Below are 20,466 nucleotides of genomic sequence, written 5' to 3'. Positions count from 1 at the left end.
AACAAATCCTTGAAATGACTACCGAAAATCTTAAAAAACCGCATCACAAGAATCGTGTTATAAAATATTATTAGCTATTAGCGGTTCTAATGAGCTTCGCCTACCGTTTGGCGAATTATAATGAATTCTAAATGAGTCCATTACAGAGACATGAGCTTTCAAACTGTTTCGAATCATGCCAGTAGCTGGTTTAGAAGGCTTGTTCCGATCTGCTCCGCAAATTCCTTTCCAACGGGTCCAAAGCGAATAAAATAATTCTTTAAAAGTAATAAAACTCTTCCCCCGAGCTCCAAAAGATTTTAAGTACAGAGACGTAATTTTGATATTTTGCTGACGATATGCAGCATTTTTTGGATTTGAAGGTATGTATATTTTCACTATTTTTTTTTTTTTCTAAAACTTTGCACACAGAAAAAAATGTGTTTGGAGTAAACGGGAACAAGCCGTTTAGAAAAGCTAATGGGTACATATGGACGCTGATTCGGCGCCACGACGCGTAAATAAGTTTTATCTATGTGTTATTAATTCTGTGCCCCGGCAGGTAACTCATCACTGTCACGTAGTTGTGAATAAATAATCTAAGAATTTTATAGAGGCTCAGTTTTAGGGTTCAATTAATGAGATAAAAGTTGCGGATATATTTCTCACACATTTCTGTAGTCTTTTACTAAACTACAAACAATCTATCTGCCAAGAAGGGCTTTATTTTTTGTATTGTTTTATGTTGTAAACCTACACAGGGAAAACTTTTTACGTATATTTGGTGTCAATTGCAAAGAAATCAATTGAATAAACGAGTTTTCCAAGCTTTACTCTTAACACGCGTGTGTTTTGTATAAAAGTTCGCACTCACACTTGACCATTTTTACACATGTCTACGTCAAACTATATATTAAACTTATTCACATGAGTTGATTTTTATTGAGCCCACATTTACATGAAAAATTACTTATCACATCGATTTTAAATAAATAACCAATTTGCTAAAAGTGATTTTATTTTTACCGCACACTTTGTGTTAAGTATTATGTGTGTATCAGTAGGTATTTGCGTAGTATAATAGATAAATATAAAAGGAAAATGAAGATAACACTAGATTAAGGCAATTATATTGACGACCAATATAATTTAAAAATGTTGACATTACTTATACATGATTAAAAAATTAAGGAAAACCGTAAAAGCCAAATCTTTTTAAAAGAATTCCCAATTTGAAAAATATATTATTTGTTCGTCGCCGCAACCATTAAAAGGGGGAATACTCAGTTTGTTAATAGCATAAAGATTAGGTACTTTGCACTAGCCAATTACACCAATTAAAATTTCTAAGAAACTGCCATTGACATAATTAAAGCGATGATATAATATTGTAGATTAGGAGCTCGTCAAAGACTCTTGTTTAATTCATTATAAGATCAGGTCCGAACAAAGAATACCGGCCGAAATATATAATAAGGTGAGCATTTGAATACTAAAAGCCATCTATAAGTGATTATCACGCCATATTTGCCTTCTATTGAAATACAGGTATCTAATTAAGTATCAGGTGAACTTTCTTAGAAGTCTTTGTTTCAATTATAAATATGTGTTTTACAATACAATGCCAAAGTTAGGAATGTAATATTGAGCTCTTGTTTGCGAATTTCTTCGTAAAAACGGATCATTTGCTTTTATTGCTGCGTATTAAAATGATTTCCTTGTTCAATTATTTATAACACGTTTCTGAATATACGGGTATGAGTAAGACTAAAAAACTTGGATGAAATTGAATAATAAACAACGTGGTCATTAAATGTTGCACGAGAGACACGTGTGGTCATAAGGTGCAGTGTGTGGAGACTGCAACAATGTGCCAGCGCGGATAGTTCGTGTTGTCTGTGGCACCATACAGTTGACCTCAGTTGACTCTCATAGTGTCCGCGCACAAGCACGCCCCATAATACTACGACGTCTACGACTATATCACCATTCTGAGATCATACACTCAACAAATCACCATACTATAAATTAAATAATAAATAACCTTTTTCCTTTAATCACTCACAACAAACGTGAAAACTGATAACATAAATCGAATATTCTACACAACACAGCACGACAAAAAAGGTATACTTCGTCTGAATGACAGGAGGACATCCATATTGTCAAGTGATAATGCGTCTAACCCATCTCAACCTTGAAGAACTTGTTATGCTAAAACATAAAATCACGACCGAAAATAACACTTAATCCATTCAAAGAGCACTATTGAGAAATTTGAAAATTAACCGCTAATGTCACACTAGATAAGTCCTATTTGAAACAACAAGTTTGTCAACGCGCGTAGTAAAATACGAAATCTAGCATTAGCCGAGGAAACCCACGACTAGTATGTATAATGTATGTGCGATACGTGCTACGATACTACCTATGTTAATTCAGATTTGTTAACAAGTCAGGTAAGATTTTAAATAACTCTTGGCAATAAAGCTCTTCATTTTAAAACGACTTTGTAATTACAACGGAATGCTTCAAATCCTCAAAGCCATTTATCCTATTTAGCCAATTACGGTAGGTCAAAAGACAGTCATATGTTACGAGTCCCTTGTAACGAGATACATTTTTTGAGGTTATGAACTCATTCTCCGTATTTTGAGAATTTACTTCAAGGTTAATTTTGTGCAGAATATCTTGGTGCCTATTTATTTTATTTTATTTAAAGGAAAATTAAATAAGATTAAACCTAAGCCTATACCTACCTACTTACAGAACTCAATGATATCACAAACCTCACCGTATACGATTAACAATAAATTACGATGGCGATCTACTATTTCTTCTTCAATCAATATAATCAGCAAAACAATTTATTGATGTCTTCAATCTTCCTGAAACACCTATTGAGAGGAGTAACTCCATACAAAGAAACAAGTAGAATGATAAATGCAACTTTCAGGGTCACTCCGTTACCAAACGATTGAAATGATAAGCAAATTGAACAGCTGCAGACATTGAATAACAAAGTTCTGTAACTTAATTTAGCTGTAGATCAGTCTATTTCTTTTGCTCTAATTCGTACGGTAATCTGTATCAACAATAGCAAGTACTAACGGTATCACTTAACGACCAAAACATGTACCGTACGCCGGGACAGGTTGGTTCCGCACGCAAGAAAACAGAAGAAAAGTGAAAGAAATTGATAAATAAACTGTTAACTTCGAGTTACCAGTAAACTACTTTTAAGCTATATGACAAATCCTTCGGAAACCGAGCCTGTCAAGCAAGGTAGTTAAAACGTAGAAAACCATAAACATTATGAAAATGACTCGGATTTCTCTCTGATGGAGAGGATGTTAGAATTGAAATTTTCATGTTTACTCGTGTGTACTAGCGCTTGTTTTATAGAGTAACTTCTCTGTCACTTGTTGCTTTCTAATTATGTAACGGGCAAACGAAATCGTAGCGTTCCAACGGCCTTAATAGTTTTAATTGTGAAACCCAGCATGAGACTTTATCATTTATTTAAATTATGTGGTTGAATCGAACGGTGGCTTGAGTCTATAGGACCGGTTCGCGCACAAATGAGTATCGCACACACACACACACCTAGGCCGTTGTTGCTACACGGCGAGGTCCAAACCTGCCTCCTAAGAACCTGTGGATCTGTCTTGCTGAGACAAAGCGAAGGGCTTCTAACTATACTTCACGTCAACGTGTTAACATGTCACACTCTGTACTAATATGATTGGTAGCGTTTGTTTATGTTGTTTTAGTTGTTCGGACAGTTAACTGTGTGCTTGCTCACATTGACTGTTGGTTATAACTGTTTTTGTAAAACATGTTATGAACTTAAGAGGGATACTTCATGTAGGAATTCCTATCATTTGTAATTCAATCTGAATAGTTTATTTACAAATCTCGAAAGTTAAAACACACAAGTATAGGTATTGTGCATATATTTGTAGGTATAATAGTCTGCGTAAAAGAGGAGGCGTCAATGAAACCAGCGGTGCGTGAACTTGAAGGCCTTCTGAGCTCAACGGTCTGGTGACCACCAATCCGAGACAGGCGTTTCGTTACCCACAATTACGTGTCTTGTCCACATTTCACAGTTCAATCTTGTTTGTTATTGAGATTTTTCTGTCATTTGACACGAAACGACGATTTATTTTAAAAGATTTCAGTAGCAATACCTTACAACACAGCATTGAAAGAAAAAAATAAAAGTAGATGGTTTATCTATTCTTGCATTCATTGTTCAAAATTGAAACACAGCTTTCAAATAATTTGCAGCCAGCGTTTTCGATAATATCACATCTTACTTTTGGAATATGTTATCTTTATAAAATTATACCTTTTTTCCTGAAAAAGAAAAACGGGCCTATGGGCTCATCTATAGGTTTTCGACACTGCAGCCCCAGCTTATAAACTCTTTTGCAAAAAAAGCGGGCACCTATGCGAAATCTTAGTTTTGAGGACTTTACATGTATTTGAAAGGGTTTTAATGATTATATTTCTAGTATCAAAAGGGTTAGCCAAGCATGCGTGAGAGTGTATTCTAAATTTGAATTTTGTACAATTGCTAAGAAATTGGTTAAACCTTGTTTTGGACCAATTGCTGGCAGAAAGTTCGTCGGTGTTTTGAAAAGTTTTTGAAGTGATTTTCAGAAAAATTAAAATGCAATTTTAATTAATGATTAATGTACCTTTTAGTTAGATCAAAACATTTTTGAAAAACTATGCGTATTTGATAAAATTTTCACCTGCTCTAAATGGGCTATACTGATGATTGACGGTAATGTTAAGAGTTTCGGTATTTTAGTGTAAAGCGTTCTATTGTTTAGATATTGTACCCATGTGTTTTAAAATATAGCTTTTTCATAATTAAACACTATTTAGAGGAGTATCGGTACTTTGGGCTGCGACAAAACCAATTTAAAGTAAGCAGTGCCGATCACAACTCGTCTCTTATCAGATTTTAACATTTTTAAAAGTCTTGAAATTCTACAAAATACAGAAAGTAGCGCATAGACTATGAGCACGAGGTTTTAAGGTCTCGTAATCACTGATTTTTAAACAACCCCGTCTCTTGGGAAACTCCGTAGACCTCTGAAGATCAATGAGTCTGAGCGTTCAAATAGCGTGTTTTCAACCCACTGACATTTTATTAAATAAACTTGCATGCACCGAGATTTTCTGGCATCGACAGCACTTTCCTGCTTAAATCATAACAATAATTGGCTATCTGCTCATTTCTTAAGAAACATACGTTTGGCCAATAATTTTGAATTCTTGACTCCCTCTCAGCTAAATCATCGTTTAGTAACCCGGTACCTATGGAGTTATCGAGAGCTTCAACGCAGCAATAATATGACTTTTTAGATAGCTTAAACCCTCCTCATCATTTTTCATGTGGTTAATTTTAATATTAATCACAAAATTTGTTATTTTTTAAATGTCAAAGTTCGATAGGAGACGAGTTGTGATCGGCACTGCTTACTTTAAATTGATTTTGTCGTAGCCCAAAGTACTGATACTCCTCTAAATAGTGTTTAATTATGAAAAAGCGATATTTTAAAACACGTGGGCACAATATCTAAACGCAAATAGAACGCTTTACACTAAAATACCGAAACTCTTAACATTACCGTCAATCATCAGTATAGCCCATTTAGAGCAGGTGAAAATTTTATCAAATACGCATAGTTTTTCGAAAACGTTTTGATCTTACAAAAAGGCGCATTAATCATTAATTAAAACTGCATTATCATTTTTCTGAAAATCACTTCAAAAACTTTTCAAAACACCGACGAACTTTCTGCCAGCAATTACTTAGTCCAAAACAAGGTGTAACCAATTTCTTAGCAATTGTACAAAATTCAAATTTAGAATACACTACGCATGCTTGGCTAACCCTTTTGATGCTAGAAACATACTACAATCATTAAAACCCTTTGAAATACATGTAAAGTTCTTAAAACTAAGATTTCGCATAGGTGCCCGCTTTTTTTGCAAAAGAGTGTATATAAATACAATGAATCGTAAAATCAGTCGCTGTTGCTCGTCTTGAGAGACATTTTTCAGTAGATAGAGCCGCATGACACTATTATTGGGACTATTTTCTCTATTCCTGTTTATTAGACATTTTTTGAGATCACTTACTCTTACTTATCTAATAAAACGGGCCACCACGAAAAGATCACAAAAACGTACAAATGTGTAAAATCACTGATTTCATTACTATTTATTGTAAGTAACAATATTATGTTATTATAAAAAAATATTTTGTGTACAAATAATGTAGCTTACAGTAGCTCTATGTATTTACCTACAATAAAAATAGCTGAAAAGAGGTGTAATTTTCCTGTCTATATTTATAGTTACATAACGTGACCTAGCCTAGAATATTGTAAATACACAGTACTTTGATGAATCTTTGTTTACAATTTACACCTATTAATTTTAAATTGGCATTTGCGTAATACGTGACCATGTATTTCTAATTAATACCTTTAACTACAGGGCTACGGTATTTTCTGTAGTAGGTGCGTATTATAAAAATTGCGTACAAATTGCTCTCACTTTCTCCTAAAGGTATTTGTATAGAATTGGTTATAAAATAAAGTAACACCCAATGGAAAGATACGGCGGGACGGTTATTTTTTTCTCGTAAACTGCTCTCCTTTAATTTTCTTGTGGGCGGTTTCAAGAGAAAATTAACTTTCCTAACTGCTTCATTGGCCAACTTCTGAGCACGATTTGTCAGTTTTATTGTTGCTGTACTTTTGCCTCGTGAAAATCAAGTCGTACTACGAGTAAAAAAGATTTTCAATAATATACCTATTCCTTATCTTTGTTCTCATACGCGCGATCCTTACCTGGGATGTAATATGCCGAAAGTGCCCCTTTGAGATATGCCGCTAACAATTCGAAACCTTGGAATTTGGAAAATTCCTGGGAAAATGGCTATAGCAGCATGTTGTACAGATTAAGTTCTATTGTTATTCTATTTTTTAAATTGAGGTTGGCTTAACTTTTCCGAAACTGGGTTCTCTGATTTTCTCTCATTCCTTATAGTCTCATTCTACGAGTAGGTATGTTTATTTCAGTTATTGCTCGGCTCGTAAAGCAGCAATAACCATTCTTATAGGTAATAGATGGTATAAACTACTACCAGGAGTATTTTATCAACCTCTCTATATAGTAATAAGTATTTTAAATAAACGTGTTACCGATATTTTTGCAACAGGTATAATTTTACCTATAACATACAGTACTGAAATGCTTTCCTTTACAGGTAAACATCTGGATCCGACCATGACAATTGTTAGTTTTGCTTTAACAAAAGTAGACAGATAGTTCTATTTTCAATACTGTGAGGTGTAATGAAAATAAAGCGTAACTAGATAATGGAGTACAAAACAGAAAGCTCGAACATACATGGTAAATGTACAGCTTTTAGCACTTTTGCTATTTATGCTGCCAATTTTTCTAGCTCTAGTGTACCCTGGTAACATCAAACATTTGATTAAGTCTCTATGTTTACCTAAGTAAAATATGTTACTTATTCTAACTGCACATTGTCTAATGTCAGGTTCCTTTCAATTCCTAAGTTGTCAATTACAGAGAAAAATCCTTGGTCAATTCCTATTCAAATCGAATCAACTTTCATAATCAAATGAACACCGCATGATTGTATTTAAATAGTTTGTGTTGACTGCTTTTAATGGTATAAAATCATATCTACTTTTCCTTTGACGACTGGTACAATTCTTCTATAGTAAGCATTCCATCTATGGGTTACGTAAACAGATTAGATTATGGCAATTGCTCCTTATAACATGATCTGGTTATAATAATAATCGAGACACTTACGGCCAGTTTCTTCATCAAAAGTTAAAGTTAAAGTAATGTCTAAAGTAAAAGTAACGGTCAAATACGTTTTTTTCAAGGCTAAAGTGACAGCAAAACTAATAGAAAAATTGAATTTGACCGTTACTTTTACTTTAGACATTACTTTGACTTTTACTTTGGCTTTAACTTTTGATGAAGAAACCGGCTGTAAAAGAAAAGAATTCCAAAAATGAAGTGTGATATCTAAAGACCAAAAATAATGAAAAGATAAATAGGTATCAAAAGAACAGCTATGATAACAACGAATTCACCTCAGATGACTTCTACGCGAGACGTCTAAAAACCAGTTGATACTACACACGTCCGCACTATCTCACAGCTATCATGCACATGTCATGTGCAACGGACATTCCAGTTCAAGACACATCCAAAACTAGACTAGAAGGAGTTATTATCTTACTGCGAATACTCTCTTCGTATCGACAGGACAATGCGTAGGAATAGGTTAATAGATACAGGCCATTTATATTAGGAAACATACAGTTTGAAAATATCATTCCAAGAATTCCAATCTTATAACTACCTAGTTAACATTGGCAGACTGTTTTTTTTCAAATGGACATGCAAATGCATGTAGAGCATTTATTTATACCATCATTCTTCGTTTTCCTGTTGTGTTTATTTCATTGAATATGTGTTCCTATTAAATGTTATTTATATTGTTTTGTGTCCTGTAAACAAATCGCCTGATCTTCCTGTAGGTAGCTGGGATGCACGTCATCCAGTGCTGCTGATTACCAAAAACGTCACTACTTAAATCGACTGTTATATAGTGCTTTAATTGGAACAAGGTAGTAATTTACATACTCGTATCTAACTTGCGTATTATCAATACAAATGGACATTGGATCTTCTCAGAATTTGTTTGCGCACGTATACATACGTAATGTTCCTACAACATAACGTGTTTAGTTGTGGAAGCTATACTTATTTTAATACGTTGTTGTGTTTTATCTCAGCGTTCGTTTGTTTTTGTTTATAGAATATGTAAATAACTAGATACCTATTTAGTATTAGTATAACGTGTGGGTAAAGATTGATTATTACAAAAGTGTAGTAGAACAAAACGACTTGCTGGCATTTGCTTCTAGATTCATCACTTACATCCAACAGATATTATGCTGTTACTGTTATCTTAATGTGCGAAATGTAGAGTCAGTAAATATTGAGTGTAGTAAACAAAGTAGTAAAGGCATAGATTGTATGTAAACAGTGTAACAGTATGTGATAGGGTGGTGTTGACATACGTAGGTCATCGCACGTCGTGCAGCAGTAGAGCGCGCTGGGGCGGCGGCGGCGGCTCGTAGTCGCCGGCGGCTGCCAGGTCGCGGGGCTCACAACTCAGCCGCGAGGCGCGGGCGCAGATCGAAAGTTCGACGCGAGATCGAGCGCGCATATGTAAATATCGGCACATTTACAAGCGAAAGGGTTCACCAGAGCGGCGCACTAACGCAGCGTTGCGCGGGAACCAGTCCGGTGAGATTCCTACGGCGTCCGATAGAAAAATGTCGAATGAGCTTCGGGTCCATCACTCGGTGCGGGTGTGTGGTACGTAACGCGGCCGCCGCTCGACTGCCGCCCTCCTCTCACCGCCACTGCTGGTATATTTATCGCTTAATTATTGAACTCGTCTGTGTAACAATTATGAAGCAGCTCGGCGAGTGGCAGGCTCGCAGCGCTGGCTCAGGGCGCGCGGCGCTACGGCGTCTGCGCTGGCGCGTTGCGTCACAGCCGCGCAGCGCCGCCGCCGCACGCGCAGCCTTCAGATTTTATCTCAGCCAGCGGACAGCCAATCCGCTGCTCACCTGTTATATTCATTAAAATCATTAACCTCCAACTTACATCATTTAGCGATATCTTCCTGCCTTCTGTTTCCGCGGTATATCATCTTAATTATTGTATGCGTACATAATGCATTATATTACGCACATACGCGTTGACTGCAGATACCTGTGCTTAACTTTCTGGCTATGTAGGTATTTGTAAAAAAGACAAACTTACCCTTAACATTACATACCCCTTTTTTTCCGACGTCAAAAATCATCAAATGACCCCTCCCGCTGTGGGTTAGCAGCGGTGAGGAAGTGTCTCTTACTGACTAAAAACCGTCGTTTTCCGTCGTGGGCCTTTTATGTACCAGGGCCGCGGTATCTCTTTCGAACAACCCGCAGCCCCAGCAGGCCCTGGCCCTACTGGGCCCCGCTGGGGTTGCTGACATCTCTTTGAGGAGCGCGTGGAACAACGCGCGCCGTCGACACAGGTCTGTCGTCTAAGAAGACAGAAGGACGATGAGCCACCCGAACTCATCGCCCACAGACCCACGCCTACGGTGGCCGGGAGTCATCTCGCGACACCCGGCGCCAACATTACATACCCCCTAAAGGCCCAACATGCAACAGCGCAGGTCTCTGGTGGCCAGGGGTAGCTTGGTAGCTCTGACAGAACCCTCTTGTGCTTTGTAGAAGTTAAGAATTTTACAGCATAGCAAGTACCTATTTTCAGATCTTACACGCTAGCAATGTGCAGTAGGCCAGTCACTCACGTACGCATCCAGTATACCTACTTAGTTACGTCTTTTTTTCAGGAGTATGTTGGAACTATTGTATTTCTGTATTCCTCACCTGCACATTTGAGTTGCTCCCGGTTCATCATACCTACCGATGGTTTTCAGGTTAACATGCATGAAAATGGTTTCAATTATACCTATCTCTACATTCTTCTTAAACAGAATGTCATCCAGGGTTTTCCTTTTATTTTATATTTTTCATTTTCCCTGTGTATTCAGTGAGTCTCTGAGTAACAGCCGCACGGGTCGATCGATCATAAGGTGAAGACACACTTGGTGAGGTCGGTATGTGGATGGGTGGCCATGTTAGGTATTACGAGTTCCTTCGTATTTTAGGTATTGTGTAGTGAGTGCTGTTGCATTTGTGCATCTTTGGTAGCCTGTCTTTGCCTTATGGGTAGTCAGAAGCTAGCAAGTCTGACAATCAACCATCTTACAGGCATGCATTTGAAAGCGGATGATATGGACTGGTGGGGTGGGGCCATTTTTGAAGATACTAATTACAGCAATGAGAAAACTGATTTTCTAATTGCTAATTGATTTTCTTTCAGTCTTGAAATATCTAAATAAATATTGTGATCAGGAATAAAACTTTTATTTACAAGTTTTACTTCTCAGTTGCGCAAATGGTCGTAAAAAAGTGGCTGTTTCCGCGGTTCCTCCCTCGCTCCGATCTTCCGCAGCCAGATAAAAGGTAGCCTATGTACCTTTTGTTATAAATCGGTTCAGTAGTTTTGGCATGATGGTACGTATCTTGATCACACCAAATATTTTCCCTTAACCTAAATCTTGTTGATTCTGTGGTAAACTAAAATATCATCTTTTAAATCCTAAACGAATAATCAAAGTGTCACTAAGACAGCTGTTTGCATTTGTCAGTGTCTTGTTAGAATTTTATGAAAAACATCAAGTTCAGGGTCGTTTCCGAAAAATGTAGGAGTTCACAAAGAAAAGAAAAATTGTGTTATATTCCAGTGCGCAAATTCCAAAACCAACCTATTCAAAACCCTTTAAATGTGTTTCAACTTAGTAACCTAATTCATTGCTTAATAAAATGTATAGCAGAACGAAAATATGGTAAGTGCGTGAACGGTTGTGCTGAACAAAATAAATAAATTCTAACCTGAACATTTGCTCTATCAAGATTCACCCCTAAATGTAGTTCAAGATGGTGTTGATACGTTGGAGATCACCTGGAATAATTGTTTATTTTCAGTGGTGGCTGCACCAGTGGCATAGTATGCAGATTTTTAAGTTCTGCTGAAGTATCTACTGCTCTGCGTCCATTCTACTTTAGTGTTCATCCTGACCTCTTTGGAAAATATCCTACACAAAGAGTAAGTACAAAAAGCTTTCAAGTTATCCATTGCACACAACTGACACTTCTCTCTACAGTAAAATATATTTCTGGTTACGAAAGAAACAAAAGACAGCTTATAAAACACTGATATTTTGTGTCAATATTTATTTCAGAAAGTCAATGAAAATTCTCTGCAACAGCTGAGCGCACTTATTGAAGCCCAACAATCCAGTAAAAGATTAACCGTACCAACTTTATCATTTTATTTGAGGCAAAAGAACATGCCTGATGGTAAATATAAAATTTACTTTTTTTATATATTCATTTGATACTTTCAAATGAATATGTAAAAAGATAAAACAAAAATAGGTACATAGGTATTCTATTTATAATCCCAATGAATAGGTATTACAAAAATTAATTTTTCATTTCCAGGTGAATTTAAACATATTAAAATACAGTTAAACAGCAATAATGTAAGAGAAACAGTAGTAAAAATTCTCAATGCCTGTGATATATCTACCACCTATATAGATAAGATACCTGACGCACCTAAAGTATCTAGTAACTTTAGGTAAGTATCAAGATTTTTTATGTATGATTATTATCTTAAGCTCTTGATTGACAATACAAACAGATATTGATATGATATGTAAATGTTCCCACACTAAATCTGTATGAACTACCTACTATATGAAAAGAGGTATGTAAAATATGAAGTCAATTAATGTTATTTTCCAGCAAATCTGGTTTAGGCAGAAACGCTGGTGGCAAATATGGTTTCTCCCGAACCTATGAAGAATATGAAAAAGAATTTGATGTCAACAAAATGAAGAGGAAAGTGGTTGAGAAGAAAGCAGCTGCAAATATTGTGTATGTTATTCTCTTTCTTTTATTAATTAATTTGAATTGACCTATGTATTAAAAAAAGGTCTAGTTTTTATCCAGTAGTTTATACCCTGAAGACAATTTTTTAAAAATATATTTATGTTTTTTTTTCTAATTTCAGGGAATGGGTATTTGCAAACAGTAGAGATGCAAAAAACAAATACGAGTTAACAGCTGCAACAAGGGAACAAGTGCAATCTCTAATAGACAACCTTTGCAAAACTCATGGTATTAAACAAGTTGGTACACTACATTATGAACATTGAATAATCATACTTATTCATTGAAATGCTTTCACATCTTGAGCCAATCACAGCCCTATAGTAGGGACAATACAACACATTTTTCCAATTCCTGCTAGATTTTATTACAATACAACACTACACATAAGAAAACAGCTTACCATAACCACTTTAAATGATATTGATAAGGCAAAATGGTTTAATAAAATTTCATGTGTAGGTGAAATACGATAGCGGTTGGAATATGAGCCACATTAGAGGAGCCTTGCAGAGTTTAGCTGCCCTCGCCTCACAGCATCCTAATATTATGCCCAATTTAGAAGGTAAATATATATTTTGAAACTATTAATACTTGCCATAATTATCGTAGTTTGTGCTGAAAGAAACTATGTTAAGGCGACGAATTGGTAAACAATAATTCCATAACCGGCACGCGCACCTAAGGCGCCAAAAGGGGTCAGACGCTCCGACTCGGAGCGTCTTAGCGGGGCGAGGATAACAATACGCGCGCTAGCTTATAACTAAAAGTCGTAAGCGACAAAATGGTTTTGTAATTTTATTATTTAGAAATGATAATTTGATAAAAATTCCTTCCACAATTTTAAAGAATATGTATAACTACTAAAAAAGTTAAGAGGCTTAAATCGGTCCCGTTTGCCCATAATATGTGAATCTCTTTTTAAAAAGAGGTATGTTTGATATATTTTTCTCTGTTATAAAAGTTACCTAATCATGTTTTGAAGTCTAACAAAATAAGGTTTATATCATGAACTTTCAGGTAACCAAGTTGTATTTTGATCCGTTTTGTATTTACTGAGAAAAAATGAGATCCTTAGCGCCAAAGTTTCCAATTCGTCCTCTTAAGGTACCAGCAGGTGGCGAGGGTGGGTGAAAGGGGCCAGATGTACGCTGAAGTTAGTTGCAAGCCGCCATTAAGCTTGGCGAGAACTACAATTGACAAATCTGTAGTTTTTCGTATTTATATTCTATTTTATTTCATTTACAGGCAGAACTATTGCGCTCGGACAGTTTACGGGCGTCAGTCTTGATGGCGATGTTTTCCTGAATATTATGGATGTGCGAAATGAATGGATATCGGTGAATATTTTTAGCAATTATACTATTTAATATTGTACTGGTGTAAAATAATACAGAATTTCACCTTTTTATTGCAGCTCATAAAGAAAATAAGTCAGGAAGATAGTGCCTTGGTAATGATACCAAATTATGAGAAAGCTTTATCTAGTATACTTAGAAATATACACATATGCCGTAGGTAAGATTTACCTTTGTTAAGCACAAAACAAGCTTTGGTTCATTTCAAACAGACTAAAACCAAGTTAAATAAAATTAATTTATTTCAGAAAATTCATGCCAAAAGTATCTGCTCATCAATACTGCAGTCATTTGAGACAGCTGATAACTTCGATAGGGGATTTCTATGGCCGCGGTAACAAGTTTCCCGAAAATGTGCCTGAAACTCTAGAGAAATACGAAATCGTTATTGAACCGTATGTATTTTTACATGGTAAAAAGATTTTAAATTAGTAGTTTTTACCTGGCTGCAAAATAAAATGAATATTTTTTTATGTGATCTTTATTTTCCAGTGAAGCTGGTCCGTTGATGGTGTCGCCCACGGGTCAGTTCATCACCCCTTCGTCCTGCCCAGCAGAGCAACTTGTAGCTTTCATTGCAAAGAATTTAGACCAAGCTACTTTATTGATGACGGAATACAGCATGTAAGTAGTCTGTAATCCCCCTTTTAACTTATGAAGAGATATTGTGTGCTGATTAGGACACTGGTATAATTCGTACCAAACTTAATGGCGGCTAATATTGCGCGTGTCATTGCGCAGAAACCAATTTTAGGTATCAGCGAGCAGTAAAGTTACGCGAGGGCTATGGACACATGCGCGAACCTGAGCTCGGAAGTTATTTGCAAGCCGCCATATTAAATTTGACGAGAACTATTTAAAAATAAATTACGTTGGTTAAAATGATATACAAGAATATGTGTTACAGTAACAAGCATGTGGAAAAGGCTCTGCATAAAGAAGTGGTGAAGCGGTTTGGTTTGCTGGAACTTCAAAAGGACGACAGCATCACGCCAGCGTATATGATTTCGTGCTGTCAAAGATTGCTTACAAGAAGCGAGCAGTTGCATGTGGTAAGTTTACAATTTACCTTTATATTATGTGTAGCTCTTGTAAAATTGATTTCCCGCAAATTACAATTTTCTTTACGAAGATAAATCTGCTCATAACAATCGTATTTTCTATGAACTGAATAATATGTTTTTGTTTCAGAAACTTCACGGGACATGTCTTTACATAACCCATTATTACTCTGTGTTATCAGAAGGAAAATTATGCATACCATGGAATTTTCAATCATGAGTTAGAAATATACCACAATGCCTTAGCTAATTATTGTACATATTGTGTAGATAATTTTATTTTTATATTTTGTTTTAGCATATACTATATAACTGCTATGATCTTAGATTGCTCGAATTTAGTTGAATGTATATTGAGAAAAAAAAGCGAATGTTGATGATAAATATATTTTTATACATGCTAGTAAGTATCAATTGGCAAACATATATACAAAATTATGATTAGAAATAGATTAACATTAAAATTATTTACACATTGCAAGATCTAAAAAATGTGATGAAAGTAGTATAGTGGAACCACAATAGAATTCATAACTACACTAATAATTATTCATGTAACAACAATATTAGGTAGGTAGTTCATAAAACACATAAAGAAGATAGAATTGAAAACAGCAAATAAAATGATGTACAAGTATCAGTGCTTTTTATTTTGTTGTACTATGATCAGTTTGTTCTTCTCCTTGGTCACTTTAGCCACGGGAAGATTGGTAGCTGGCATCAGCTGTCTCAGGTTTTGACTAGGTATAACAGGAGGCTGTAAAAAAACAAAACATTGATTGAAAAACCTCAGTTATCGTAAAAAGACTGAAATTCCCTCGTATCTAAAAGGATTTAGGATTGACTCGACTTCGCTCTGGTCCAGGCTAGGCCTTATAATATGAATATTGTATGTATGTATAATTCAAAAAGTAATCTTACCGGCGGACACCTAGCAAGCATCTTCATGCGGTCCACCAGTCTCATGGCATCGTCTGAAGTCTCTGAATCAGTCGTCATGCCCAGAGACAACGCGCGCTCCGCATTGCCGCCGTCCAGACATCTATGGAATGATTGGAAGTGCCTGAAAAAATACAGATGTACAGTTAGTTAGCTGCAAATTAAGATATCGTATGATGTGCCACTACAGCTTAAAAGCAAAAAACTTCAATTTTATAACTAATCTAATAACTATAATTTTATAATATTATCAGTTTATCTGCTTGTAAGGCTGTAAAAGTCTGTGTGAAGACCCTTAGGACCTCTTTAATAAAAAAGAGGAATTCTTCCCACTATCTTCGACGCATCGTCATTCAGGTCTGCCATTTAGCAACCCACTCAGTCTTCATTTAGGGCTTGTCCAGAAAGGGCGCAATACGCGCGAGTCGAGGGGCTGGCGTTGTGCACGCGATATACGCGCGTATTTTGAATTCGCGCGATGCTTGTGGACGCGATGTATTCGTGCCTAGTATCTCAATAGCGCGTGAATGAATCCGCGCGAAACGTTTCGCGACGAATTCGCTTCTTCTGGACAAGGTCTTAGACAGTTCTATACTTTACAAATGCATATAAGAATAACTGGAAAATAGGACCTAATCATAAACCAGCAGTGCAACTCCCATTTCGAAGCAGTTCTTACCTGACTAAAACATAAAGGCTGTTGTATAAAAGATAATCAATATAAAACCTGTACATTACCTGGTATGAGCGTGTGGTCTGAGCCGTTGCGCGTGTCTCCAGGCGGCTGCAGCCCGCGCTCGCCACACTGCCGCCTCCTCACTGGCAGACGCCACGCCCGCCTCCAGAGCTGCGCAAGCACCGCGGAGGTCCACTACCTGGGGTACATGGAAAATATTCACACTATATAGCTGATGGGTTTGTTTATGAAACAGGGACGGATCCATCCAGCTCTCAAAGAGGTTGTCACAGTTGATCCGCCATTGGGTATGCCCACAGTGCCCACTACGGTAGAATCGCCACTGGGTTGAACGCATTAATTTAAGGAACTACTGTCCACTGAACTTAGGAAGTTACCATCATCCCTGTATGAAAAATAAATATAGAGAAGTCATTTACGACAATAATATAGCGGAATACGGCACTCGCACTCAAGATAACATGGTAATTTGATAAACTCCTAAAATAAAGTACGATTATAAGCAACACTGTTATGCATTTACTCTATTGGATAGGCGCAGTTGCTAACGTATCGTGCTAGTATTACAGTTGAAAGTATTTACAATTATATAGAGTCTGAAAGTAAGTACAACATTTTTGGCTACAAATCTAAAGTTTAAAAGAATTTGTTAATTTGAAGACCATCATAAGGAAGTACTAGCTTAATTAAGAACTGGATATGACACTGAGCTAACAGAGCGGCTGATGCATGGTTGTCCGGTCATCCAGGTGGAAACTAGTCTTACCTTTTGGAAATACCGATAAAGCAAGGTTTTCATCTCATCATGCGACAGTTTGTCTAGCCTCGCCATCAACATTTGCTCTCCTCTGCTCCTTGAGTCTTTGTTGTCTTGAGAATCCGACAGTGAGGCAGATGGGGACTTGCCACAGATCAAATTATTTTTGTACTCAATTGCCGTGTCTATCGCTTCTATAGCTTCCTCGCATTCAAGTAGCTTGCGCTCCTGTAAAATTGATTAGGATTAGAATGACAGTACATAATTCAGCTGCAAATAATCAACTTCAAAAGAACAGGTTTCTTACCTCAGAGTCAGAAAGTGATTTATATATTTTTCTCTTATGTCCTAAACTACATCTCTGTTCATGCAAACATTCTCTAGTCTTCCTTAAGTTTTTGATCTCCTTCCTCAACAATAACTCCTTTTCTTTGGACATTTCTAATGTTTCCAAATCATTTGTCTTTTCTTTCAAAATACTGTCTAATTGTGTGATTCTGTGTGTGAAGTGTTTCAATGAGTTTGTTTTCCTGTCTTTTATATCTACTGATGTATCAGACAGTTCGTCAAGCTTTAACTTATCTTTAACCAGTTCTACATCTAATGTGTTTTTGCGTTTTTCGTCTTTTTTGATCTGTCTTTTGATTTGTTCAATTTGTTTTTTATAAGTTTTGAGATTTGTCTCGTGTCTTTTTATTTCCCTCATTGTATCTTGGTCTATTATACTAGACTCTATCTTATCTGAATAATGTTTGTTTTGTGTATGGCACATAGATTTCGATAAGTCATTTATAAGTCTCTCTTTGGCTATACAAAGATTTATCAGTTCTTTTAGTTGTGATTGGCTTCCATTTATTTCTTTTGACAGTTTTCTGGCCAATATTTGCTTTTGAGTATACTTTTCCTTTGTCATTTTATACTTCTTGCATATTTCTTCAGTCTTTGGAGAATCAATCATTTTGAGCAGTTCCCTTTCAATCAACTTTGGTTCTGGATCAACATCCTTTTTGTGAGATTCTATGAGTATCTTTTGAGATTCAGGTGAGATAGCTTTAGCTGCTACTTTCCTTAGTAGCTCTAACTCTGCTCCTGACAAACTTTCACCAGGTTGTATAGTTCTTCTTCTACCAGAATTTGACTGAGATGTCATAACAGGTAAGGACTGTGACCCACTTAATTCTGATATTGTTATATCATCAGAGTCAATGTGATTAAGATATTCTTCACACCTGTCAGCAAATAATTGATCATTCTTTTCTCTGAAATATTCCATGAATTTTTCAAGTTTATCTTGGAAGACTGTGTCTGAATGAGTATCTTCCTCTGAGTCTGAGTCCACGTCAGACTCACTGGGCTCACTTGGCTCTGTGTCTTCAGCTATTCTTGGCAATCCTTGTTTGATATTAGCATCTTTGTTATCAACACTGGCATCACCATTTAAACATTCATCACACTCAGCTTTTAGGAACAACCATTCACTGACTTGATTAATATCAGCATCAGACAAGGATTTGGACTGAAGGATTTTGTTGAAAAGTCCCTCTGCATTAGACACCAATTTAATCCACTGTGTTGTAGCAAATTGTAAATTAAAATTGTTGTCTGGGTGTGGTAATACAGCTTTATCAGTGTAAACAGGAGTATTGTTGTCTGCAAACAAGTTTACAGTTACAAAGTTCTTGATACCCCTGCAGCATAAACACAAGTTTAGAGTTTTTAAAGTTTCCTGGTAGTCTTCAGGTTCTGCACTAATGCAGCCAATAACCCAGGTAAAAGCTCTGCCTCCAAAAGAGTCTCTAAGCATTGCAGTGAGTATGCACTGGTCATAGTTTATTTGCTTTGGTGGGTTGCCTGCTAGCAGCTCTTTTATTATGTTCTCTAGAGCAAATAGACCTGGCTCTGGGTATGCAGCTAGATCACAGAAGCTTGCTGTGGACATTCTATGATTTAATACTCCATTGGTGCTGACCCACTTTTGTTCAACACTGACAGTGAACACAGTGTGGTTGTTTCCCTGGCACCGCTGCCGCCACCCCAGCTGTAAGTACTGGAAGGCTTCCTCCACATTACAGCACCTAACCAGCCCAGCTCCCAACACATCAAATATGTTGTTATTAACAACTTGCATCCATGTTATGTGCAATATAAATTCTCTCTCTGGCATTTGGTTCAGTTTGTGGAATATTTCAGATAAAAACCGGGGCACAATTCCTTGATCACATTCACTGTGAATGCATTCAAAACCTAAAAACAAAAGAAAGTATTTGTTTAAAACGAAAACAATGGAAACTGGCCAGGGACAAAGATTGATCCCAATTTAATATCTTTAAGGTATGATCATCCTAGGGATGTTACATAAAACATACAGACACAATGCTGAGCACCTTTCCTCATAGTGTTTTATACATATTTAATCTTTGAGTACAACAATAACTTTGTAAATGAAGTCTCTGTAAGTACAAATATTATTCTAGCTATTACAAAAACAACTGACCTGGTCCAAATAAAGTGTAAGTTTTGCCAGTCTTGGCTTGTCCGAATACGACGACTGAAGTGTCACACCCGTCCAAGAAGCAGTTGATTTGCGGTATCATGAACGAGTTGAAAAGATTTGCCTGCGTACAATCTACAGGCAAAGCCCTATTCACGTGAAATGTTTGCCCACTTTCAGTGATCACTATTTGGGTCACAGGATTGCTGAATATGCACTGAGATGAGTCCTCAAGGCTCGGAGGCTTCAGCCTTACGGCTATTTGCACTGGGATATCCATTTTTATGTATAGTTAAAGATCCAGGAACATGAAAGTTCTCTATTCAATTTACGTTTACATTCACGACATTATATACGAAGTAAGTGGCTACTCTTCACAATAAATATGATTACTAAACTTTCACTGATACCACAGTTATTGTTTTATCTACACAATACAATTCACAATTTGATTAGTATAGTCAAAAATATAAACAGCAACAACTTTCATCAATAAAACCACACGCAAACGCCAAA

The 20,466-nt window shown here is 36.4% G+C and overlaps 3 protein-coding genes across 4 annotated transcripts in view; 1 reads left to right on the top strand and 2 right to left on the bottom strand.

The window, feature by feature from the left end:
• The window catches only part of LOC124629722 (protein decapentaplegic), a 19,849-nt gene extending 10,301 nt beyond the window's left edge, over window positions 1-9,548 (bottom strand). Inside the window, exon 1 of the mRNA XM_047163239.1 lies at window positions 9,141-9,548. The gene's annotated coding sequence lies outside the window, so the exon portion shown is untranslated. The remainder of the gene's footprint in view (window positions 1-9,140) is intronic.
• Window positions 9,329-15,703, top strand: LOC124629721 (T-cell activation inhibitor, mitochondrial-like). 2 transcript variants are annotated; one of them, XM_047163237.1, is made up of 13 exons: window positions 9,329-9,441; window positions 11,676-11,796; window positions 11,933-12,050; window positions 12,195-12,333; window positions 12,501-12,632; window positions 12,769-12,886; window positions 13,110-13,212; window positions 13,896-13,987; window positions 14,065-14,165; window positions 14,254-14,400; window positions 14,498-14,629; window positions 14,913-15,057; window positions 15,197-15,703. In XM_047163237.1, the coding sequence occupies exons 3-13, from the start codon at window positions 12,041-12,043 to the stop codon at window positions 15,284-15,286; spliced, it is 1,209 nt and encodes a 402-aa protein (XP_047019193.1). In that variant the 5' UTR covers window positions 9,329-9,441; window positions 11,676-11,796; window positions 11,933-12,040; the 3' UTR covers window positions 15,287-15,703. The 2 variants fall into 2 exon arrangements, with proteins under 2 accessions (XP_047019193.1, XP_047019192.1); XM_047163236.1 differs by lacking the exon at window positions 9,329-9,441 and adding an exon at window positions 11,315-11,536.
• Window positions 15,438-20,466, bottom strand: LOC124629720 (kinesin-like protein costa). Its single transcript, XM_047163235.1, has 6 exons — window positions 19,954-20,466; window positions 17,767-19,703; window positions 17,469-17,687; window positions 16,744-16,880; window positions 15,988-16,129; window positions 15,438-15,823 (listed from the first exon to the last, which is right to left on the bottom strand). Exons 1-6 carry the CDS (start codon window positions 20,228-20,230, stop codon window positions 15,704-15,706), a joined length of 2,832 nt encoding a protein of 943 aa, XP_047019191.1. The 5' UTR covers window positions 20,231-20,466; the 3' UTR covers window positions 15,438-15,703.

This window comes from Helicoverpa zea, chromosome 4, assembly GCF_022581195.2.
Source record: "Helicoverpa zea isolate HzStark_Cry1AcR chromosome 4, ilHelZeax1.1, whole genome shotgun sequence".
In the NCBI taxonomy this organism is placed as follows: domain Eukaryota; kingdom Metazoa; phylum Arthropoda; class Insecta; order Lepidoptera; family Noctuidae; genus Helicoverpa; species Helicoverpa zea.
This window is presented reverse-complemented; position numbering and strand designations above follow the sequence as displayed.